The 25,812-nt window shown below is 36.2% G+C and overlaps 1 protein-coding gene across 1 annotated transcript in view; it reads right to left on the reverse strand.

The window, feature by feature from the left end:
- Positions 1-19,212: 19,212 nt before the first annotated feature.
- The window catches only part of LOC138888114 (uncharacterized), a 37,653-nt gene continuing 31,053 nt past the window's right edge, over positions 19,213-25,812 (reverse strand). Inside the window, exons 3-4 of the mRNA XM_070169927.1 lie at positions 19,527-19,577; positions 19,213-19,440 (exon numbers count right to left, since the gene is read on the reverse strand). Coding sequence (XP_070026028.1) covers positions 19,213-19,440; positions 19,527-19,577 — 279 coding nt within the window. The remainder of the gene's footprint in view (positions 19,441-19,526; positions 19,578-25,812) is intronic.

Genomic DNA, 25,812 nt, shown 5'->3' on the forward strand with positions numbered 1-25,812 from the left:
CTCTGTTGGTTCAAGTCGTATGTATCTGTGACTGTTTGCGCAGTGACTTTGTATAAAGAGGAATTTTTCATTGTCATACGCCTTCTATACTTTTTCCCTGTTTTGTTTTTCATAACTCTATTGCGAAGTAGATTCTCGCTTAACGAGTTACCTATTCTTTGGGGATTTGGTGTCATGCGGGTTGACTGGGACCTTTATGACGGTTTTGGCTGCGAAAAGGTGATTTAGAACATGTGTCGAGATGCTATCCCACCATAGTCCGAATGATATCGAACTCTTTTTCTAATAACGGCTTTAGCTATAGGGATATTACTTTCGGGCTTATATCGAAGTGTTATCCCGTCGTGAGTCCCATTCATTTTTTATGGACCTATGGATATTTCAAACTTTCTCTTCAGCGATGGCTTTGCCCTCAAGGGTGTAACTTCAAAAATTTGTCAAAGTATTACCCATCGTTGTTCGATCGAGGTCGAACTCTTCTTTTTAGTGAAGGCTTTTGGCCTTAAGGGTGTTATTTCGAACTTTCGTCGAAATATTAACCTATCACTATTCGATCAAGGTCGAACTCATTTATTTTCGGCAAAGGCCCTTGGCCTTAAGGGTGTTATTTCGAACTTTTGTCGAAATAGTAACCCGTCGATGCTCGATCGAGGCCGAACTCGTCTCGTTTTGGCGAAGGCCCTTGGCCTTGAGGGTGTTATTTTGAACTTTCATCGAAATATTAACCCGTCACTATTCGATCGAGGTCGAACTCATTTCTTTTCGCGAAGGCCCTTGGCCTTAAGGGTGCTATTTCGAACTTTCGTCGAAATATTAACCCGTCGTTGTTCGATCAAGGTCGAACTCGTCTCTTTTTGGCGAATGCCCTCGGCCTTAAGGGTGTTATTTCGAACTTTCGTCGAAATATTAACTCGCCGTTGTTCGATCGAGGTCGAACTTATCTCTTTTTGGCGAAGACCCTTAGCCTTAAGGGTGTTATTTCAAACTTTCGTCGAAATAATAACTCGTAGCTGTTCGATCGAGGTCGAACTCATCTCTTTTTGGCGGAGGCCTTCTGCCTTAAGGGTGTTATTTTGAACTTTCGTCGAAATATTAACCCGTTGTTGTTCGATCGAGGTCGAACTTATCTCTTTTTGTTGAAGGCCCTTGGCCTTAAGGGTGTTATTTCGAACTTTCGTCGAAATATTAACCCGTCATTATTCGATCGAGGTCGAACTCATCTCTTTTTGGCGGAGGCCTTTGGCCTTAAGGGTGTTATTTTGAACTTTCGTCGAAATATTAACCCGTTGCTGTTCGATCGAGGTCGAACCCGTCTCTTTGGCGTAGGCCCTTGGCCTTAAGGGTGTTATTTCTAACTTTCGTCAAAATATTAACCCGTCGTTGTTCAATCGAGGTCGAACTTGTCTCTTTTTGGCGAAGGCCCTTGGCCTTAAGGGTGCTATTTCGAACTTTTGTCGAAATAATAATCCGTCGTTGTTCGATCGAGTTCGAATTCATCTCTTTTTGGCAAAGGCCTTTGGCCTTAAGGGTGTTATTTCAAACTTTCGTCGAAATATTAACCCGTTGTTGTTCGATCGAGGTCGAACTTATCTCTTTTTGGCGGAAGCCTTTGGCCTTAAGGGTGTTATTTCAAACTTTCATCGAAATATTAACCCGTTGTTGTTCGATCGAGGTCGAACTCATCTCTTTTTGGCGGAGGCCTTTGTCCTTAAGTGTGTTATTTTGAACTTTCGTCGAAATATTAACCCGTTGTTGTTCGATCGAGGTCGAACTTGTCTCTTTTTGGCGAAGGCCCTTGGTCTTAAGGGTGTTATTTCGAACTTTCGTCGAAATATTAACCCGTCGATGTTCAATCGAGGTCGAACTTGTCTCTTTTTGGCGAAGACCCTTGGCCTTAAGGGTGTTATTTTGAACTTTCGTCGAAATATTAACCCGTCGTTGTTCGATCGAGGTCGAACTTGTCTCTTTTTGGTGAAGGCCCTTGGTGTTAAGAGTGTTATTTCGAACTTTCGTCGAAATATTTACCTGTCGTTATTCGATCGAGGTCGAACTCATCTCTTTTTGGCGGAGGCCTCTGGCATTAAGGGTGTTATTTCGAACTTTCATCGAAATATTAACCCGTTATTGTTCGATCGAGGTCGAACTCATCTCTTTTTGGCGGAGGCCTTTGGCCTTAAGGGTGTTATTTCGAACTTTCATCAAAATATTAACCCGTTGTTGTTCGATCGACGTCGAACTCATCTCTTTTTGGCGGAGGCCTTTGGCCTTAAGGGTGTTATTCCGAACTTTCGTCGAAATATTAACCCGTCGCTATTCAATCGAGGTCAAACTCATTTCTTTTTGGCGGAGGCCTTTGGCCTTAAGGGTGTTATTTCGAACTTTTATCAAAATGATAACCCGTCGTTTTTCGATCGAGGTCGAACTCATCTCTTTTTTGCGGAGGCCTTTGGCCTTAAGGGTGTTATTTCGAACTTTCGTCGAAATATTAACCCGTTGTTGTTCGATCGAGGTCGAACTCATCTCTTTTTGGCAGAAGCCTTTGGCCTTAAGGGTGTTATTTTGAACTTTCGTCGAAATATTAACCCGTCGTTGTTCGATCGAGGTCGAACTCATCTCTTTTTGGCGGAGGCCTTTGTCCTTAAGGGTGTTATTTTGAACTTTCGTCGAAATATTAACCCGTTGTTGTTCGATCGAGGTCGAACTTGTCTCTTTTTGGCGAAGGCCCTTGGTCTTAAGGGTGTTATTTTGAACTTTCGTCGAAATATTAACCCGTCGATGTTCAATCGAGGTTGAACTTGTCTCTTTTTGGCGAAGACCCTTGGCCTTAAGGGTGTTATTTTGAACTTTCGTCGAAATATTAACCCGTCGCTGTTCGATCGAGGTCGAACTTGTCTCTTTTTGGCGAAGGCCCTTGGCGTTAATGGTATTATTTCGAACTTTCGTCGAAATATTAACATGTCGCTATTCGATCGAGGTCGAACTCATCTCTTTTTGGCAAAGACCCTTGGCCTTAAGGGTGTTATTTCGAATTTTCGTCGAAATATTAACCCGTCGTTGTTCCAGTTTTTTGGGGAACTGGGTATCCTCTGGGGGAGTCCTAGTTCCGCTTGACCTCTGCACTTATGATAACTAGGGATTCTAGTCTATTTTATACTCCTTTTTGCTTGAGTTTTGGATTAAAAATATATACAAGTAATCCCGAAAGCTTACATGTTTTGCTTCTTTGCAGTGTTTGGTCAGAAAAGTGAGTAGAAGTCAAAACCATCTCAAAAAAGGAGTGAAGTCTGCACAAGTGCCAAGAACAAGTCAAAGCACCGCTGCAACATAAAATCCACTACAGCTGCAAAAGACCCACAGCGACCGCGGTCCAGTTAGTGCGGTTTGCGGTGGACAAGTTTAGAGAGATGCAATTCTGAGGTTCTAAGCATTGCGGTTTGCGGTAGATTCTTCGTGGCTGCGGCAACATCATCACGATCGTAGTCCATTTTATGCGATCCGCGGAGAGAGAATTCAGAGAGATGGTATTTTGGAAGTTTCAAGACACCGCGGTCAACGGTCCATTTTATGCGGTCCGCGGTAAAGTCACCGTGTCTGCGGTCCATTTTATGCGGTCCGTGGTGGCCAGAGTCAGAGAGAAAAGAATTGAAGCTAAAAGCTCCACCGCGGCCGCAGTTCATTTCTTGCGGACCGCGGTACCTTCGTCACGAGTATTTTTGTCCAGAAAATTCGGCCTTGTATAAATACTTCTTTTTCAGATTTTTAAGGTATCTTTATCTTAGCAAAGCACGTGAACGGCGGTTTTAAGCTATTTTGAGTAATTTTGTAGCTAGTTTAACATTGAATCTTCTAATCTTAACTTGTAATTATATTTTATAGGTTATTCTTCATCTAAATATCTGATTTCCTCCATTATTATGAGTAGCTAGACGCATTAGTTAGGGTTGTGGCTCAACCCTAGTGTTGTTATTTGATGGGTCTTTTGTTTTAAGGCTTAGATGTTTATGGGTAGTTGATATTTGGACTGATTTGTGTTTTTCATGTTGAATTAGTGGTTGCAAACACTAATTTATGTCTTTTTGACTTGGGCTCTTCTTGAGAAAGAAGCTTGAGTCTAGGAAAATCAGTCCAACAAGGAATTGGGGTGTATTCAAGAGATTGACAGCCCCAATTAAAGGGTTAAACCTAGAGATAGTAATACCCAACTTGAGCCTATATTGCTTGCACAATTTTGACACCCAATTGGTCTTGAGAAAGTCAATTAGAGCAAAGTCACTCAAACTACCGAGAGGTATAGAGTGAGTAGTTTCGTGCATTGGCTATATCGCAACCCCCTGTGAGCACGTGATTTTTGCTTAACGAAAACTACTCCAAAAGAAATCGAAAAATAAAACAAAATTCTCTTGATGTACAATTTTTTTTAGGATTTACGTGGCATGTTTGGATAATTATTTGTGTTTTGTCCGTAAATATTTACCTTGTTGTAGTTAATTGAAAAATACGAAAACAAAAATATAAAAATACATGTTGTATGCATATTTAGGATTTAATTATGCATTTAGGAATTAATTAAAACCGTCAATTTGCTTTATAAAAGAAAATCACAAAAATATGCATTTTATTTTATCTGTTGTCATTGTGTGATTTCATTTTAAGGTTTTAATTTGTGTGTTAATTGTTGTAAATATTAATAAATATTTGTGTAGTGTTATTTTTATTTTTTACAATTTAATTAGGAATTGTTAATTAAAAGAAGAAAATGAAAAGAGTTAAAATATAGGGCCAATCAGATCTGGGCCAGAAATTTAGACCAAAAAATCAGGCCCAAACATTCCAAAAGACCCGGTCAAATCCAGTCCACCTGCAATTAATCCAAACGACGCCGTATTGGCATCTCAAATCTGAGCCGTTGATTTGTCTCAATCAAACGGTCCAGTTCAGCCCCGGCTAAGTTGAAACGACGCCGTTTTAGGCAAATTGATCTAGGCCATTGATCTCTCTTGATCGAACGGCCGAGATCAAACCACCCCACCCCTATATAAATTCAATCTCTTAAAGAGCATTAGTAATTAAAGTTAATTCTAGTTGCCAATATTTGTAAGTAGTTAACACTCAGGGTTTGTTCATTTAACAAAATGGGTTTAGGATAGTTATAAGATGTTTAGTTTCTTTTGAAAAATACTACTTGTCAATTTTGTAATTTATTTACAATTTCAATTTTGGTGATGTTTATTTTTCGTCAACAATGGTCGTAAGTTGGTAAATAATAAACCACGACCCGATTAAGCATGTAATTAATTAGGACTTTTTCTCTTTCATCTTTAGAGACGAACTTAATTAGCAGAATGTAGTCACTTTAGGATTACCCTTTAAAATAAATGAGGCGTGCCTTGCCAAAAAAAAAAAATTACAAATTGCGGGGCCCTCACAAATGTATATATTAATTACTTAGAACTCGGGATCGGCCGCTTAGCGAATTTCATGGCCTTTTTCCCAAAAATAATAATACGATAGTCTCTTTAGGCACGTGCTTAATAATCTTACCTTCTTAAAATCGGGTGTGCATTTATGCGACCCAAATCCAAATCTCAACGGAGTCAAAATGTGTCAACAATCACGGGTGCATTGATTGCGACATGGTTCGAAACGTATTTTCATAACATTGCAATTCTATAATAATAAAAGCGGTTTAAAGTTGATAAAAGCACTTGAATTATAATATGTATTAAAATCAGATATCTAGTCATTACAACAGTTTAAGCGACCATGCTAGAACCACGGGATTCGGGGGTGCCTAACACCTTCCCTCGGGTCAACAGAATTCCTTACTTAGAATTTCTAGTTCGCAGACTTCATTTGGAAAGTCGAATATTTTCCTCGATTCGGAATTCAATCGGTGACTTGGGACACCACAAATCTCCCAAGTGGCGACTCTGAATTAAATAAACAAATCCCGTTTCGATTGTCCTTTAATTGGAAAAACTCCTTTATACCCTTACGGGGTAGGAAAAAGGAGGTGTGACACCCCTAACATAACAATTTTGCTTTAGGCTTTAGAACCCGTCAAGTATTCACCTAGGAGAAAGCCACTTCCCTAGTGCCTTATTAACCATTTAGAAAACCTTACAAGCATTTATACGTAGCTTAATTTCGCACATCATTAGTATAAAATTAGAAGTATCAAACAAACAATTATGATTGAAAGTGTAATTAAAAGCACTACACACTGCTAGCTTAGATATGAATCCAATTCCCAATCATTCTAGTTCCCTGTGGATTCGATCCCGACCTTCTCGGGTAAAAGCTGCATCGATCGCTCTTGCCACTCCATAGTGGTGTAGGGTTGGACCCGATCAGCTTCCTGGGTGAGTCTCAGTTTGCTTGATTTTTGTTTGCATCGGAGAGGGTAATGTTGGAGAGTATGAAACGTTGCTGTTTTGCTCACGTTCGCTTCGTGCATACATTGGAGTTTCCTTGTCTAATCTTTTCGCTTTCCGGTCTGGAGGTGTCATTGATGGGCAAGACGATAAATTATACTTTGAACTTGGGGATGTCTTCCTCGTCGACTCGGTTCCTAAGTTCCCGGGAAAACCCTATTGGGGCAACTCCTAGGTGAGGGAGAGAGAGCACAGCTTAATAGGCGTCATTTTCTAGAAGTTGGATTGTCAGGTGGGCGATATTTCGGTTGTCTTGCAGTAGTTTCCCATTCTCAGGCTGAGATGTTGAGGAAAGAGAGAGAAAGAGCAGCCCCCCTCTTCACAAGATTTCCCCCTATATATAGTTAGGGAATCCTTACTATATGCTTGGTTTAATACACTTTTATGCTACGTCCGCCTTTGTCGTCCTCTGAATGTTGTTTTTTACTTGACGAGTATTGAGAGTACGGGATTTGGAACAAACTATGTCGTCTTTCGTTGTCTCGCCGCTTGGACAGGATGTCGGTTGGATCGACCGTATCGATCAGATTTTGACCAATACAGTTATCATTGTCGAATTATTTTTATAAAAACTTTAAAAGTAACTTCCAAAAAATAAAAAAAATAAAAACTGGAAAAAATGCATTTGAGGAATATAGATTTTTCACGAGCATAGCTCAAAGAATGTGACGAGATGAATAAGATTCTTTCATCCTTAATTAGAAATTTTGGGTTCCTAAGTTTTGGAATGAAAAATCTTTGATGGAAAAATACTTTCCCTTTAATGGTCCACCCGGATTAGTTTTAGCTCCAAAGTAAATACGTATCGGACGAAAAGCTAAAAAAAAATTGTTAATGATCCACGCGCTAAATGTGCATGTCAGGACATCCTTTTACTTTTTTGAAGAATGAATTAGCAGCCGCCACCAGCGGTGCTGCGGCAGTCACATGTCTCTTCTTCTTCTTCTTAAGTTAGGTTTCTTCAATATCTATCATTCTATTGGTCTATTTTGTTTTCCTTCCTTTGACTCTAAGATTGCGGCTTTAGCTAAGAAACCTTTTTAAAAAAAAAACTCGTTTAAAAATTTTCAAATAACAAAAGAAAATCTTTCAGAAAGCAATTGATATTTTTTTTTGAACAAAGAAAGTCGTGATGCACTTTTCGGCTAGAAATTATTTTTTGGTGCGATAGTTTTATATTACTTAAATTTATGATGTATGATAACTGCAATTTACCTAGATGAACTCAGTTTAAACAACTGATTCAGTTGATTAAACAATTTCGATAGGTGTTTAAATAAATGATTGATTTATTTCAACAGTTTTATTAGTTATTTAAATAACTAATTGAGTTATTTAAGCAACTTCAATAATTATTTAAGCAAGTGGGCAGGTTAGATGAGCAATGTAGGTAGGGTGAGTAATTGTAGCGTGTGTATTGGTTATTAGCTGTTACTACCAATTAAATGCCCTATTATTAAGAGATACTCAATTATTATTAATTTGTATATAAATGTAATTAAGTGATACCTTATTTAGTAGGAGTAAAATAAGCTTATAACTTATTTTGTGAGGGCTAGGTCCGTGAATATATAGAAGTTAAGGAAAATATAAAGAAAACAGAGAAGTTTTGGTGACATTTGATATATACCCAATATTACAACCAATACATGATAACACAAATTCCTTTTCTCTTCTAGAAGAGGGAAATTACTACAGACTGCAGCCAGACAAGGAAAAAATAGTTCAATTTATGCTGAGAATTGAGGAAGAAAGTCAAGCCGAAGAAATAATTGTAGTAGTAATTATGGGAGGAACTAACTTTCGTTTTGCATTTATTAGCTTAGAAACTTTGAAGTTGTCTTTATCCTCAATCCTCGTGATAAAGTTACTATTCCAAGCAATGACCAATAAGATATCCCAATTTAATAACTTTCGACAATTCTAGCAGATGATTGGCTATTAAAAAGCGGAGTGAGAGAACAAGTGAAACCAATGATAATTTCGAGTCAAGTCTAGTAATATATCATTGGCTGTTAAAAAGTAGAGTGTGAGTCCAAGTAAGAAGTGAAGTGGTCTCTTGCTTCTTTTGACGTTATTTGAAAGTTGAAACCAAGATGAAATTTGAAAAACTTCAATCATCTTTATGATATGACCAAAATAGAGACACCTATTGGAAAAAATAGCATTTTGGGTCAGGTACACTTATAAGAGGTGCTAGCTAATTAATCGACCAATTAGGTCTAATCCTATATAAACTTTGATTATGGCTGTTGGAAAACTCACTTGTTCATAAGAAAAGGCGCATCCAAACTTAGGGATATAGGGTCATCTTTTTAATGTTTCAACCCTCTTATGTGTTCTTCAACTTTTAAAATTTTTGGAAAATCCAAGATTTTTTTCTAAATAGAAACAAAAAAGACGTATTTTCGATTTTTCTCTTCTTGTAACAGGCTTTACAGTACGAATTTCACTGAAGTACGGTTCGATATACAATTCAGATAAGTATTACATTACAAACTGACAATTGACTGTGTTAGACAAGAGAGAACCTAGAAAAATTCAGAAAATGTTATTCGAGAATATTATACCACGGTGAATGGAATAAGTAAGCAAACATTATTGATTAAAAAAACTTAATGATTAGATGTTATGTGTGTTGTTGTTTTCATATGAATTGAAAATTGATAATGCTTACGTTCGTCCAAGTTAGAAATCTATAACGTACGTTGATCATATGGACCCAAAACGAACGCGATTCTCGCTTCAATCCATTGATTTCCACTACGCCATTAGTTGATAACGCACCATCTTTGATTATGCTTTTTAGCATTTGGTTTTTACAAGTTATTTAATGATCACTTTGTTAAATTTATGTACTTTTTATTCTCTTCATACACTACCAATTCAGTAACTTAGGGATTTCTTGAGAACGACTTGCTAACGGCAGTCTAACTTTTTTTTGATTACTAACTCATACTTCACATAATTAACGGCTTACCTACAGTTAGTTTTAAAGTGACTTGACTGAGTAACTTCTTTTTTTTTTTTTTAAACACCGCAATAAGTAAAATGAAAACTCTAAAATCTAATGTTGTGAGATCCGTCAATTGATAGCAAAAGAAATGATAAATTATGGTTAGGGGTGGAGTTAGCATACCGCATACGGGATATGGGTCCAAACTCAATAGTTTTAGTTCAAACTTGGTATTTGTCTTAAAAAATTCATTAAACTAATATTTACAATTATTAATTTTAAACCTAGTAATTTGAACAGACTATAATTCCGAACCCATAAACTTCAAATAGGTTATATACTTGGAGGGACAAAGTGAATTTGCGAGCATCATTCAGCTTATAATGCATTACTATTATTTATTGCCATAACATGACATAATTAATAAGCATGGGCTAGCCCTCACTTCGCTAACAAAAGCTACATCATTTAGTAGGAAACTTTCCTTCATACATAAAAGCTTGCTTTCTTTTAGCAAATTGGCAAAGGACCAATTACATGTTTTGCTTCTTCTAAGTTTTTTTTTTGTGCCTTTTAATTTGTAATTTTCTTGTCTTGTTTGATCAACTTTAATGTCATAATATCAACACTCAAGCACCTAAACTATATAATAATTGTCGAAGTCTTTGCATTTATTAGGATTGGCTATTGCAAACTGTTTACACCTCACTTATAGATTAATTTAATACTTTTATAACTTTCTTATATAACACTATCATAAAGTTCGTGACAATTCATACTTCCATAAAGAATATTGTAAGATAAAAGACGATTGTGATAAATCAAAATAGTGGGACTGAAGTTGCACGTTTACCTCCCAACATGTTCACAGGCTTTAATTTATTAATACATTAATTTTGGACCATCTTTACTTTTATATTTTCTCCACTACTTTTTGTCCACTCATAGTTGCTGCTCAGTGCCGACATATGCAAGTTTTTGTTGTTTTCTTAATTGCATTTAGTTTTAACTATACACAGAGTAAGTTTGTAGATCAAAGAAATAACAGAGGATAACTATGTATTTTGTTGGAGTAAACAATGGGATAAACATTATTCATGATATATTCGACTGACTTGTAATTAATATTTACAGTTAGAACACTATTTTTCAAAAGTCTTTAAAATATGCCCAAAGTTGATGATTATTTTATTGTATCTAAATCCGATGCAACATTTTTTCTAGTCGGACATAGAAAACAATAAGAATATATGGAATTCTTTTCCATTAAACATTCTTCTCAGCTTACAATTGATTCAGTTTCTCTCCTGCCTCCTCCATAGGCGGATCCAAGATTTGAATTTTATGAGTTCAGACTTCAGAATCACAATCTACCACATCTCATCTAATTTAATGAGTTTAAAATTTATTATTTGTATATATCTAATGATTTTTTGGGCAAAAATACAAAGTATAAGAGGAAGTTATGGGTTCAAATTAACCTTTAAAACCCGAGGGCTGCAAGTCTTTGAAATTTATTCCCCAAAAATCATTCTTTCGAAGATATATATGCATAAACCTTTTGTAAGATTCTTCCATTTCCATTTCTTGGAGACTCACAATTTCTTTGTACAGAAAGTTGGAATCCGAGCACCAAAGAATATATAGGACAACATAATTTTCCCTTCAGAAATATTGTATGAGTAAAGCTTGGATTCTCATACCTTAAAATACGTAAACCAAACATACTTTTAGAAAAAAGTATAGTCCCTTCTTAAAAGACGAAATCCCTAACTTCCTTGATAAAGAAAGAAGAACATATTGCAAAGTAGTGCTTGAACCCTTTACGGAATGAGGGCTTACAAAGAGAAAATTAAAATATAAAAAGGTAAATCACAAAAAAGTCAAAGGAGATTCTAACATATGACATATATACATATAATTTTTTCACCTGTCTATATAATGTAATTTTCAAGCGAAAAGACAAATAAGTTCAAATTAAAGGAGTATAACTATCTACAAACCCCAGTATTAGTGACTACTCTATATTTCTCTCAGATCATCTTCACACCACCAATTTCCATGGGAAAAATTCTATTTCTAATTAAAACCCCTTAATTTTTCATCTCACAACATTTCGTAGAAAATTCCACTTTTAATTAATACTTTCCCCCTTAATTCTAAGATTCTTCCATGCATTTCTACTTCTTTGATACTCTATTGCTTCGTACAGAAAGTTACGATGAAATGTAAGAATCAAAGCAACAAAAAATGAACAGTGTATTGGTCAAAATTTGATCGTCACGATCGAGTTGACCGACGCCCTGCCTAATTAACCAGGTAGCGAAAGTTAATAGAGTCCACTCCATTTCTCCTCTCCAACATCCGACGAGTCGGTAAGAGCGGCGCCTAAAATCATGACCTAGACACATTGGTAACACGAGGACGTCGAGTCAAGCAAAGGGCAAAAGTGCCTTGATTATATATAGCCAAGGAAAGCTTTCAACAGAAGGGGCTGCTCCTCCTACCTCTCTCTAAAAAATGAAAAGCTCTCTTCGTGTATCCTAGAGACAGTAAAAATGGCTTCTAGAAAAATATGTAAATCGACTTTCTCATCGATTGATGAGAGATACCACATTGAATCTCAATAAGATCATTCACATTACTTTCATCCCGTATGCTATCCTTACTCTTAGCTTCTTGATCTAGATTAATTATGTCTGACTAAGATTTACCCCTTCATCTTTGATTGATTTGTTCATAAAGGTTCTAATATCTTTTGAGTCAAACAATTTGGCACCGTCTATAGGGATTTCTTAGTGAAATTTCTTAGTTTATCTCAGATCGAAACCAAGAAGCACGATAACCAACCAAAAGAAGCGCGGAGGGAAAATCCAACCCACACGAGACACGGGAGCAGCGCAGTAGGGGAAAGAGAGCTGAGTAGAATTACCAAGCTTAGAAATCCTCGTCCCATCAGCCATCGATATATCAAACAAGGAAAACGTTGTTACAGACCTGTTCCCCCCCTCTCCCCCACCACCCACTTTTTGTCCAAGCAAGCACATAAGACTCGCGTGGGTGAGCGCACAAAGGAACATCTCGATTGAAGAACAAAATTTGCTTCAGCACAGCCGAAACACCTACTGCTGGCGATATCTCCGGGCTGGACGGCAAGAGTCAGACAAGAAAACTATAATGCATACACAACGCGAACCTAAACGAAATGTCAACGTCTCATATTGACCAACACTGCACCTCCTGATGCAAGCAATATCAAATGGACTAGGACTCCCACGAGAGATGTCCGACTCTCCAAAAAATCGAACGACGATGGGCTGATTATTTCGATAAGTTCGAAATAACACACTTTAAGGCCAAGGGCCTTCGCTAAAAAAGAGAAGGGTTCGGCCACAATCGAACGATGATGGGCTGATTATTTCGATAAGTTCGAAATAACATCCTTCAAGGCCAAGTGACTTCGCCAAAAAAAGAGGAGTTCGACCTCGATCGAACGACGACGGGCTGATTATTTCGATAAGTTCGAAATAACACCCTTTAAGGCCAATGGCCTTCACCAAAAAAGAAAATGGTTCGACCACGATCGAATACGACGGGCTGGCTATTTCGATAAGTTCGAAATAACGCCCTTTAAGGCCAAGGGCCATCACGAAAGAGGAGAAGAGTTCGATCACGATCGAACGACGATGGACTGATTATTTTGATAAGTTCGAAATAACACTCTTTAAGGCCAAGGGCCTTCGCCAAAAAAGAGAAGGGTTCGACCACGATCGAACTACTGTTGATACCCAATTTAGTCCTACCTTTCTTTTAATTAATTTTCTGGTGCTCCCTAGTCACTAATAATCTAATGCTCCATTTTTAGTTATTTATTACTACTACTATTATTACTATTATTTATTATAATTATAATAATTGAAGATATTACCACTATTACAAAGATTATTATTTATATTATTAATACTATTAGCATTATTATTAATATGACTATTATTGAGTTAACGAGCTAATTTAATATGTAATATTATATATGCTTTTTTATTTATTTATTGAGTCCAAGTTATTAAGATATGGGAGCCTAATTAAATTAATTTAAAGAAGGGAAAAGCCTACCAATTTCGGTCATCTCTTTCATTAGTTCACTCTTTAATAGTCTAAACCAACCCAATCAGTTATTGCCCAATTGTCACACGGGCGTTTTTAGTCCGCCGAAAATGCTGCCCGATGTGCGGCAGTCAAGTCCCCACTTGACCTCAGCCTTACCCAATTTTCGTTCGCTTTCGAGGTTCAACACTTAGAATAATTTAAAGGCAACAAGAATAAACAAAGGCAACACAGATTTACGGGAACTCTTTCCCAACCTTTTATAATAAATCAATTACAAAGGAAAATCTCGAGTTAGGCAAGGTGCTTCCACCCTTGGAAGGCACCAACTCACAAAAATGGCCTACTCATGCACGAATCCGCCCTATAAAAGCCCCTGCCTAAGGCTACTCGTGCTGCCACTCGTTTGGCAAGGCAATGGCACATATTTTGCCATGCTCAAGCCATAAAATAGACAACCCTATGTCTATCTTTCAGACATTTCCCTCCCTAGGTACTTAGCCCATTTTTAAGGCTGCTAGCACACATATATATAATGTAGTCAGCCCCAAAAAGTCTCCTATGTTCAGTTGACATCCCCCAACTGATAGGACATGATCCCCATGATCAAAACGTGTGGGACATGTCTCTAACATGCCCCAAAAACGTGCAAAGACTCAGCCTATAATCAGCAACTCTTGGACATGGGTAGTTGTAACCGCCAACTGCATGGCATGTGCACAACACACTTGAAAACCACTTCATGTGCACTGCATGTGCGCGTTTCTTGGCCAGCTGCTGCACGCCTAAGGCTGACTTTGCGCCCAGCCTTAGCCTTTGACACTGCTTCCGCTCAATGCCATCGCCATAGCTCGTCACCCTTGACTTAGCCGCACGCCAATCCGCTGCCACAGTTGTTTGTCCTTGTCAAGTCGCCCCTACTTGATCAAGTCTGCCCGTTGCCCATGCTGATTTTAACATCAAGTCACCAAGCCTTGATGCCCTTCCCTTTGCCAAGTCGTTTGCCCACAATTAACTTAGGTGCCAGTCCGCTCACCTAAGTCATGGCAACACCACATTGCCAATGCCACTGCCTTGGCACTAAGCTGCCTCACTTTAGCGCCGAGGTCTTTCCCGTTTTGGCTTGTCAAGCTCCCATCCAGCCCGCCTAGTTCCGTCAAGGTCTTGGCCTTGCTTGTACGCAGCCCCCTTTTGCTTTAGTGTAGTCCGTCACACTTTAGCCCTCAAATGCAAGTGTAGTCCGTCTCACTTGCTTAGCAACAGTTTGTTGCCATTGACAACACCCCCGCATTGTCTTGCATGTTGATTTTCCCTCGCACATAGGCCAATGGCAAGGCCATCATGCCAAAATCCTTGCCACTGCCGTGCCACTTGCCGATCAGCTTTGTCAGGGGTCTAACAAACCACCCCAACCAGTTGAATTCGACGCCCTCGTCGAATAGATCCCAACACATGCTGCCATTTGCAAAGACATCACAAGTTCAGCACCCTTTTGAGAATTACGTTGTCCTTGCCCTCAAGTGCAACGTTTTTGTTTTCTCATTGCATTTCTTGTCCGTCGTTCCCACAGCAAAACCAGCACGCCAACTGACTGATTTGTAAGAACCCACACTGATTTTTGGCACCCTCAAACTCGAAATTTCTGCATCACTGCCTTCCTTGCCTTTTCTGAATTTCTAAGCCAAGACAGTCCCTTCCACGAACAAGCACACTGACCCCTTGTCTTGCAGTCTTGTCCATGGCCATCTCGACCTCATCACGAACCAAACCAAACCAAGCCTAACCTGGCTTGCTCTGATACCAATTGTCACACCGGCAATTTCTGTCCGCCGAAAATGCTGCCCGATGTGCGGCAGTCAAGTCCCCACTTGACCTCAGCCTTACCCAATTTTCGTTTGGTTTCGAGGTTCAACACTTAGAATAATTTAAAGGCAACAAGAAAAACAAAGGCAACACAGATTTACGGGAACCCTTTCCCAACCTTTTATAATAAATCAAATTACAAAGGAAAATCTCGAGTTAGGCAAGGTGCTGCCACCCTTGGCAGGCACCAACTCACAAAAATGGCCTACTCATGCACGAATCAGCCCTATAAAAGCCCCTGCCTAAGGCTACTCGTGCTGCCACTCGTTTGGCAAGGCAATGGCACATATTTTGCCATGCTCAAGCCATAAAATAGACAACCCTATGTCTATCTTTCAGATATTTCCCTCCCTAGGTACTTAGCCCGTTTTTAAGGCTGCTAGCACACATATATATAATGTAGTCAGCCCCAAAAAGTCTCCTATGTTCAGTTGACATCCCCCAACTGATAGGACATGATCCCCATGATCAAAACGTGTGGGACATGTCTCTAACATGCCCCAAAACCGTGCAAAGACTCAGCCTATAATCAGCAACTCTTGGACATGGGTAGTTGTAACCGCCAACTGCATGGCATGTGCACAGCACACTTGAAAACCACTTCATGTGCACTGCATGTGCGCGTTTCTTGTCCAGCTGCTGCACGCCTAAGGCTGACTTTGCGCCCAGCCTTAGCCTTTGACACTGCTCCCGCTCAATGCCATCGCCACAGCTCGTCACCCTTGACTTAGCCGCACGCCAATCCGCTGCCACAGTTGTTTGTCCTTGTCAAGTCGCCCCTACTTGATCAAGTCTGCCCGTTGCCCATGCTGATTTTAACATCAAGTCACCAAGCCTTGATGCCCTTCCCTTTGCCAAGTCGTTTGCCCACAATTAACTTAGGTGCCAGTCCGCTCACCTAAGTCATGGCAACACCACATTGCCAATGCCACTGCCTTGGCACTAAGCTGCCTCACTTTAGCGCCGAGGTCTTTCCCGTTTTGGCTTGTCAAGCTCCCATCCAGCCCGCCTAGTTCCGTCAAGGTCTTGGCCTTGCTTGTACGCAACCCACTCTTGCTTTAGTGTAGTCCGTCACACTTTAGACCTCTAATACAAGTGTAGTCCGTCTCACTTGTCTTAGCAACAGTTTGTTGCCATTGACAACACCCCCGCATTGTCTTGCATGTTGATTTTCCCCGGCACATAGGCCAATGGCAAGGCCATCATGCCAAAATCCTCGCCACTGCCGTGCCACTTGCCGATCAGCTTTGTCAGGGGTCTAACAATCCTAGAAGCCCAAAATTTGAAGCCCTCTTAACTATCTATTATCCGCTATTTCAAACTTACAAACCCTAATCCTACACCCCTAATAGCCGCCTACCTCCTCCTTTCTTTTTTGGTGAAAGTTACCTCACCCCATCAGCCATGGCAGAACTTGCTCATCCGATTTCGAATAAGATATTTTGATATCTCTAAAGCATCATGACTTTTCTTATCTCTCCTCTATGCTACAAGATTCGGTCAAACAAAGAGTGCCACAAAGAGCCAAGAAAAACGTTCATAAAATCTGATCTGCTGAGCAAAGGAGATCATGTGACCATGGGCGGATCTACGTGTAAGGGACCAGGTGGTACACCACCTGCAAGCTTTGGCCGAGACTATGAAATAGTATGTATACATACATATTATATATATAAAAGGAATTTATACAAATATTTTAAGTGGCACCGTTAGTAAAAAAAATGCTCAAGGTCCCACTGGCAAGGCATTGTTATTTGTACCCCAATGATGGGGTTCGAATCCAGCCTAGCTCACTATTTTAATAACTTTTGTTTGGTGCATTTAAGATCATTACATGAGGATTCGTTGTCTCTTCTTTCTCTTTACTTAATTGCTCTTTTTTATTAGTAGGTCCTATTGACTTTTTCTTTGATCTTAATAATTTATTTTGAATTTTTTTCTCCTTTTTTTCCTTTAAACAATTAACAGAAAATATAAGAAAAAAATTCTTTCACAAATCTATTCAAAGAAATCCCCCTTGTTGCATTTTTCTAACTCCTCCGTGATTTATCAATAGATAATGAAAAATTAATTGTTTTCTCTAGGACCACAACTTTCGTAATCTATTTGCCGAAACTAAAATTTAAAAAAAAAATTGAATAAAAGTTTATTTTGTTGTCTGATTGCTCTAAAGTAGGACAATTGTATATAATATCTAGTGAGTTAATTTTCATAAACAATATAAATTGAAAAATGTTTGTAAACTTACTTAATCTTTGGAGTGCTTATTAGTATAAGTTTTTGCCTTAAGTAGCTAAAATGATAACGAGCCTTTGTTCTTGTACAAAATGCATAATCCAGTTGAATTTTTATACTTGTTTTTCATGTTATCATAATTTTTACGTAATCTTTTTGCTCGATCGATTTGTTTATATTAACTCCAAAGATGAATAATCCGAACTGAAACCCAAATAGACCAAACCGATTAGATTTATACCCTATTTAGACAATATAAATTGTAATATGATTACGTTCAAAAATTTTGGCACTCGGAGCCTTCTGCATGTGACGGATCAGATTTCAAACGACTCTTTCAATTCCCGCTCATGAAACCCTAGTTGTTTTCTCCTATAAATACTCCTAAAACCTTCAGCCGAAAACCAAGCTGGAATCATCAGAAAAATCCCCCCAGAAAAAACTCAATTTATATCTACTCTGCTTTTTTTTTAATCTCAAGCTTTACAATATGTGGAAAATTTCTCAATATTTAGTCTCTATTTTTATATTCTCGACAACTAAGGAGTAGTAGATCTAATTCCTCAAAGTCCTAGTTCATTGCCCTACAAAAGGTAAATTCTACTCCACTCTATTTATTTTTTGATTGTTAAAATACTGCGTTTTAGAAATTTATGAGTTAGGATCTTTGTATTACAGAATGTTGATATAGATTAATTTCTGTTGTGAATCTTGAATAGCATGCCATCATAAAAAATAAAAATAAAAATATTTTGGTTCTTCTTCAAATATGACTATAGAGTTATCTCTGTCTTAGAAACCATGTCTAAAGTCTATCTTAAATAATATTTATGTCTGGATTGATTTGCGATTGTGTTGATTTATTGGAACCCTCTTTGTCTATGAATATTTCTTTCCATAAATATTGAGATGCTCATAAAGAATTTTCTATTCTGTCATGTCTCTCTTTTTATGTTTTAACCCGAGATATATATTATATAGAAACGAAAGTGTGATTTGGTATTCTAGTTTCCTAGACTATTATAGGACAGCAGTTTGGTTTGATTAAATAATAATAAAAAAAAAAATAGCTTTAGTTTCTTTATCTGGCCGAAACTTGATTTGCTGAGAAGATATAATTTTGTAATATTATTATAGACACCCGATACATAGTTTTCTTATCCATAAAACTTGAATCACCTACCTTTGTCTAAATATAATTTATCACTCAAGAATTTAGTTAGTTTCACGGCTTGTTTAAAAATTACTCCAAGTTGCAATAGTATGATCGTAGAGTAGAACATTTTGAGTTTGAGTGTATTAATATCAAGTAGCATTTTCTTTAGGATCTCATTACAATGCCATTGTTTGAAACACTGTTAAGTTTCTAGGCATATGCAAGTTTCATGTTAGGTTCAAGTCATTTATATATTTGACGAATGTGCATTCTATGTTTCTCTTATTTTGGCTTTCATATATTAATAAGAATTAGTTTCCTTAGTTTCTAATCCTTCTTATTTCGTTCTTTTCCTTTTCGTGGCATGTACACTTTGGAGCAACATGGAATTTTAATGCAAGACTCTTCATCCTCGCATAGAGTCATCACAACAAGAAAAACAAGCAAAAATTATTTGGAGATGCCTATGGCATTTTTCCTCTATTTTCTTTATCATTTGTTCTATTTCCGGTGATCTGAGCCGCACTTTCCTGTACCAGATCAACAGCAGGGAGATTGTCACGAGAAGAATCACCAGCCATTCTTGTCAGAAAATACGTCAAAGAAATAACATAGAAGAGATGAAAGTTTTCAGTGAACAAGGGGGCACGTAGAAACTTGAGGTTTCGGAAAGAAAGTATATCAGTAGGATTCTTCCAAGTGAAAGATGAAGAAGTGTGTCAATCGAATGACAAGCTTCCTCTATTTATATGGAACATAAATCCCCCGAGCACAAAACCAAGAGTCGCCAATGAATCTGATTAAGGGCGTTATTTCGAATCTGAACAGACTAAAAAGAAAAGTAAAACACATAAATTGAAACAGAAAAAGTACTATCTAAATTAAGAACAGTAGAATCTCTTTTCTTTTATGAACTACAACTACAAGCATGCATTGTATTTTCTAGCTGGAAACCCTGCACTCACAAGAAGAAGAAAACAGAGAAGTCAATGGATACTAATTTATATCAAGATATATACACTAGTTTGTAGTATCTTTCACCGCGATTTGACCATCTTAAATTAAGATTCTTAATAATTGATAGAAATTAAGGGTCCACCAAATTGTATAGAGAACCTGGTTTTCTATTAGTTCCCACAAAATATACACACACAAATATAAATAAATGACACAACAAAATTTTACGTGGAAAACTCCCAGCTCATGGGATTAAAAATCACGCCTACACTCGTAGGATTTCAACTTAACTAACTGAGCAAACTTTAGATTACAAACTATTGTAATCTAGGAATTAACCTCTTAATCCCTTACCTAGTTGTAATAACTCTATTACAAGTCTCTTTGTAATAACTCTATTACAAAGCTCACACTTTGACTAACTCTAGCCAAAACACAAACACTAGGTTTATAGTTTTACAAACGATTTCCTACGGAATGCTTCTAACTAAGATGAGTAGGAATTACAAGTAGATCATACTAACAAAGGTACAACAATACTAAGGATATATGGTAACACAGTGTTGGGATCTGCTCTTCGTTCTATTGTTGCTTTGTTCTTGAAGCCTTGCAGTCACTCAAAGTCAGCAACACACTTGAGAGAGAAACTTGATGATTTAGGGTTATGCAAGTGTGTGTTTTCCCCTTGCCTCATGTTGGTAATATATATGTGAGGTTATTGGGATGATGTATGCAATTATTCGGTACAAGGTATGTTCCATAAAGTGACTGTTGTATTGTTGCGTGTGCAGAGAAACAATGCAACGACTTTACAGGTGTAGAGAATTGACTTGTATTGTCATCGGAGGAACTGATGTCCATTTGTTCTCTCTGATGTTTCTTTGACTCAAGTTGTTGGAACTTGTGTCGGACTTGAGACTTATTGTTCTTGAGCACTTTGAGGATGTGTAATTCCAATTTGATTTATAAAGTTTGTTAGATCATCAAAATACAAGAAAGCTAACAATAATCATATCATATCTTCATATCTTCCGCGGATTCCCTTAGAGAGCTGGTATAAATTAAAGAAGTTATATAAGTTAATTCCCTTTCTTATTATACTTTATAAGCTGAACTTTGAACGTGCATGCAAAATCTGCTGGAATTGGCATTTAATTTATAGTCAAACTTTCACAACGTACGTTCTGATCCAGAAAATGTATAGGACAAGGAGACATACTTTAAGTTCATATACAACTCATTCATTGACAATTAATACACTTAATTGGCTTTATCCTGTTGAATAAAGGCTCTTACTGCAACTAGTACACTAGCGATCCACCAGCACTTTGAGTGATTCTATTAAAAGGTTTTTTGACCTTTTGTGCAATAATTTAATCACAAAGTTTGCTTTGCTAGTGGCTACTTTGTGGTTGGAATTAACTTTTGGCGGAGTTGTGGCCATGTGCTTTATATAAACTGCTATATTTATCCAAAAATTCGTGTTCTACATCTCATACTTATCCAATTCATTTAATTTCCTTTAGCTTTTAGCATGCTGAGCCTATACAATTCAAAATGTAGAGTTGGTACTTCTCATAGTTTTGATCATAAAATAAACATATCCATGAGAACGTGTGGACATTGTACAATTGCTTCAACGAGCCTTTGTCAGAGCATAAGCTATAGAGACATACTTCCAAGTTCAATTTCTACTCATTTAATTGACAACTGACTTTGCTTTTCTTGTTCTAATAAAACTTTTGCTACTAATAGAAACCTAGCTACTTGCTAGTAGAATTCGATGACTTTCATTATTGAATCTATCCTTGATGGCCATTCTCTCTATTGTAAAGGAGTAGATTTTTGTCCCAATTTTCAAACGGTAATTAATTATTCCACCCGTGTTAAAAAAAATAATTACGGGGAAGTACAGGTTGTGACGGCTCGAACCAATTTTTACCATATTCTTTTTTTTTCCTTACATAATTTAGTATATAATTTTTTTTTTAAAAAAATCACCTATATATTAACAAGGGATTAAAAAGATCTATGTTAGAAACAGATTTGAGAATATTCATGTTTATCATCCCGAATTTAAGCATTGTTGGGTGAATTAAAGTGAAACTAAAAACTCCATTGTTGGGGTATTTTAAAAGCTAAAAAAACTCCTAATTGAGTTTTGTGATGCGCTGAAATTTTTGATAAAATGATGATTGAGATTCATTGATGATGTCATGGAAGTTATGGCTAAAATTTAAAAGAATTTAGTGATGTTTTCCGTGAGTTACAAAATCTAATTATTGTATACAATTGTATAGTAGGTTTATATGTTGTATACTGGACGTATAAATACTGTTGCAAAAATGAAATATGCACCTGTAAACTTAAAAACATGGCTACGTAGTACGTAGGTGTAGTGTGTTGGGCTATACTTTTATACAAATCTCTCTATTTTTATTTGGTATTATTTGATTAGATACCAGAGTGTGAAATGCTAATTAACTCGTATATTGCAATAGTAGTTGCTTAAATAATATTAAAATAACAGTTGAAAAATGCATAAAGCATTGATATAGGCAGCATACCCTAATACAAGTATCAATGAGTAATTTTACTGCTCGATTCCGTAACCTATAGATCACAGGAATATAACTTATCCGTTATTCCAAAACCCCTTCTAACAATTGAAAGTTAGTTTAAATAAATGTTAAAAAGGTATACCTAAAAATTTGGAAGTTGGTTAGAGTAATATCATTTCGAATGCAGACAACCGTCTCGAGAGGCAGCAAGATTAGAAAAAGAAAAAGGTATCATATATATCAACTGATACAAGAATGTGAAAAACTATGCATAAATACCTTTTCTCATCTAAAAGGTATCATATGTACAAAAATCTGGTGCTTGGTCTAGGTGTTTCTGTGATTATTCTTGACCTATCTAGAAAAAGGTCCATACTTGGTGCTTGATCTATCACTCCAAGACGTTTTTTCTGTTTTACTAAATTTTTGTGTCACCTCTTTTATGTCTTTAGTTATCGGCTCTTTACTGACTTCTTTTTCTTTAATAATTTTATCCAATTTTTTACTTATTTCTAAAAGTAATAAGTCATGTGCTTCACCATCGTTCACATGACCTTAATAAAGTTTTTTCTTTATTTATTCTCTTTGTGAATTATTAATCTTATCTTCTGACACACATCATTTCTTCAGCTCATTCTTCAAATCTCCACCTTTTATATATGTTTTTTTCTACTATTCTTCAGCTTTATGTCTATATATATATATACTGAACCGACCCATTTTGAAGCAATTATGAGTAAATACAACCGACCCATGGTTTACGTGATTCTAAAGGTTTTTGATTTTTGTACGTGTTCAATACAAGCTAAGGTGGGAAAGCAATTAGAGTATATACTACTATTAGCTACGTGCGGCTAGGACTTTATTGTGGTCACTCTGCTCTATAGCTTCTATATTCGATCCATATATGTTTGTCCAATACATTTAATTTGCTAAACCATAATTAGTATTCTACTTATATATTGTTATCCTCAATTAATCCTCATTAAAGTTCTGGACAATGACCAATATATAAAATTGTTTATCTCGAAAATATAAGTAACAATTAAACTTGATTTGTGATTTTAAAGATATGTAATTTAGTTCAATACCAATTAATAATCAAGAAATATGAAGTAGAAATGGAAAACAAAAGTGAATGTAACCAATGTTAGTTAACAGTAGTGACCTCGAGACGGTGACCTTGAGATGGCTTAGGGCAGTAAGAACAACAAGAAGGACAATCAAAGTAAGAACAATCAAGCTAAGAGACAATTCTGATGAACAACATGCAAAAAGTAGAGAGTATATTCTTTTCATAGTAAAAGATGATAAGATGATGTTATCAATGATTGGGGTCCCCTTTATATAATAGCGGAGCCTTAAATAAGGAATATTTCTATTTGCAGTAAGGAATATTCTTGGTACAACTGTCTAACCGCCTAGTACGAAATAATACAATCATATTCCGGGATTTGTGCAATGACTTTGAGGACGTGGCAGGAATTTAACTTGTTCTGGTACAAATCCATAACGGTACTATTTCGGAGTCGAACACACTCGGCCTCGGTATGCATTGTGCTTCGTCTTCGAACTCGAACTCGAAATTGATCTTGCCCGGACTTCGGACTCAGGATGGTACCCTGAGTCTATAAATCGGGGGATTATGATTTTGACCGTATACAAAGATATCCAACTTTAACGAAGATCAATAATTTTAGCACCCGTTTGTCCATAGATTTTGGCTTTAGTTTTTCAAAAAAAAAAAAATTAAACATTATTTGTTTATAAAATATGATCTTGTTTTGGGCGAAAAATTCAGAAGCTTCCAAGTTTCCAAAAACTGGTTTAGGGCAGTTTTTTGGTGAAAACATTTTTTCCATTCATAAAATATCAGCTTTTCTTTAAATAAAATGTATGTCCAAACATAATTCCAACTTTCAAAAATTATTTATCAATCAAATCTATATCCAAACGCTAGCTAAGTCTAGCAGATGATTAGCTATTAGAAAGTGGAGTGCTACTACATACAAGTGAGAAGTGAAGTGATCTCTTCATTCTGTTGACCATTAATTTGAAAGCTGAAATCACATCAAATTTTATCTCATGATTGGGTAGTTAGTAGGGATGGTAGCGACTGATTAGATAGAAATAGGGGCGTAATAAGTCGGGTTTGGTTCGGATTTTTTAATTATTAAATTAAATTAATTGTATTGGGTTATTAAATTTAAAGACCAAACTAAACCAAACCAATAAATTCGGACTTTTTAATCCCGGTTTTTTCGAATTTTAGGGGTTTTCGGGGTTTTTTTCTCCCATAAAGTCTTTATAGCACAAAACATAGAATTTGTGCTCCAAATATTTCTTTAATCCTAGTAAGATATAATTATTAAGGTATTTTTTTAAATAAAATAACATAAATATGAGATGAGTCATGGCATTGTACTAAAATATTCAACAATAATAATAATAAAATCGCATAAAATAAATATTATTAATAAGCCATAATGAAAACTAACATAATTTAAAATTACTAGTAAGTTGCTAAAATAAGTACAACTAAGTAGTACTATTATTTACATGATTAAACACTAAAGAAAAATAAGTTATGCATTTTATCTAAACTATAGAAAAACTAAAAAATAAATATCCAACACTATTTTAATTTATAGTACAATTGAATTGAATATCTTTTATTAGTATTAGTGTTGATTTGATTTTGGTTTAGGATTTATTTGAGTTCCTAATATTTATGGGATACAAAAATTTATTGAAACATCCAAAAATTATAAGTCCAAACTTGAAATAATAAGTTAAAAGATAAAACTATGAAAAAGCTTAAGAAATATTTATAAACTATACTACAATAAATATTTTTATGTATCAAATCTATTTAAAACTTTTATACATATAACATCAGGTTGGTTTGATATCGATTTGACTTTTTTTAGTTAAAATCAAACCAAACCAAATATGATCGGATTTTTTTTCAACACCAAACTAAATTAAACTAAACCATCATCAGATTCTTTTTCTCGATTTAACTCGAATTATCGGGTTAGTACGATTTATCGGGTCATTTGTACACCCCTAGATAGAAATTTGACCAAGCTAGTGGTCACGAATGGTTTGCGTGTGGTTCTAAAGGTTTTCCACTTTCCAAAAGTAATTACGGGAAAGAAAAGCCTCAGAGTCCGTTTGACCGTGTTGTCAAAAATTATTTATTTAAAAAATATTTTTATTCAAAAGTATTTTTTTAAAAAGTACTGTTACAAAATAACAGTTTATATTTGGCCAATTTATTGAGTAGTGCTTTTTGCAAATAAATTATATTTGACCAATTATTCCAAAAAGTACTTTTGAGTATCAAATTACGAAAATGACAGTAAAAGTTTAATTTGCAATTAGTTTTATTTGAACGAGATAAATGAATTTAAATATTTATTATAATAAAAATATAATCTAAAAATTTAATCAATATAAAATATAGTTATTTCAAAGAGATAATATCAATATCAAAATACATCACTCAATATAAATTAAAAATATGCTCTTATAAAAGAAGAG

Source organism: Nicotiana sylvestris, chromosome 3, assembly GCF_000393655.2.
Source record: "Nicotiana sylvestris chromosome 3, ASM39365v2, whole genome shotgun sequence".
Lineage (NCBI taxonomy): Eukaryota > Viridiplantae > Streptophyta > Magnoliopsida > Solanales > Solanaceae > Nicotiana > Nicotiana sylvestris.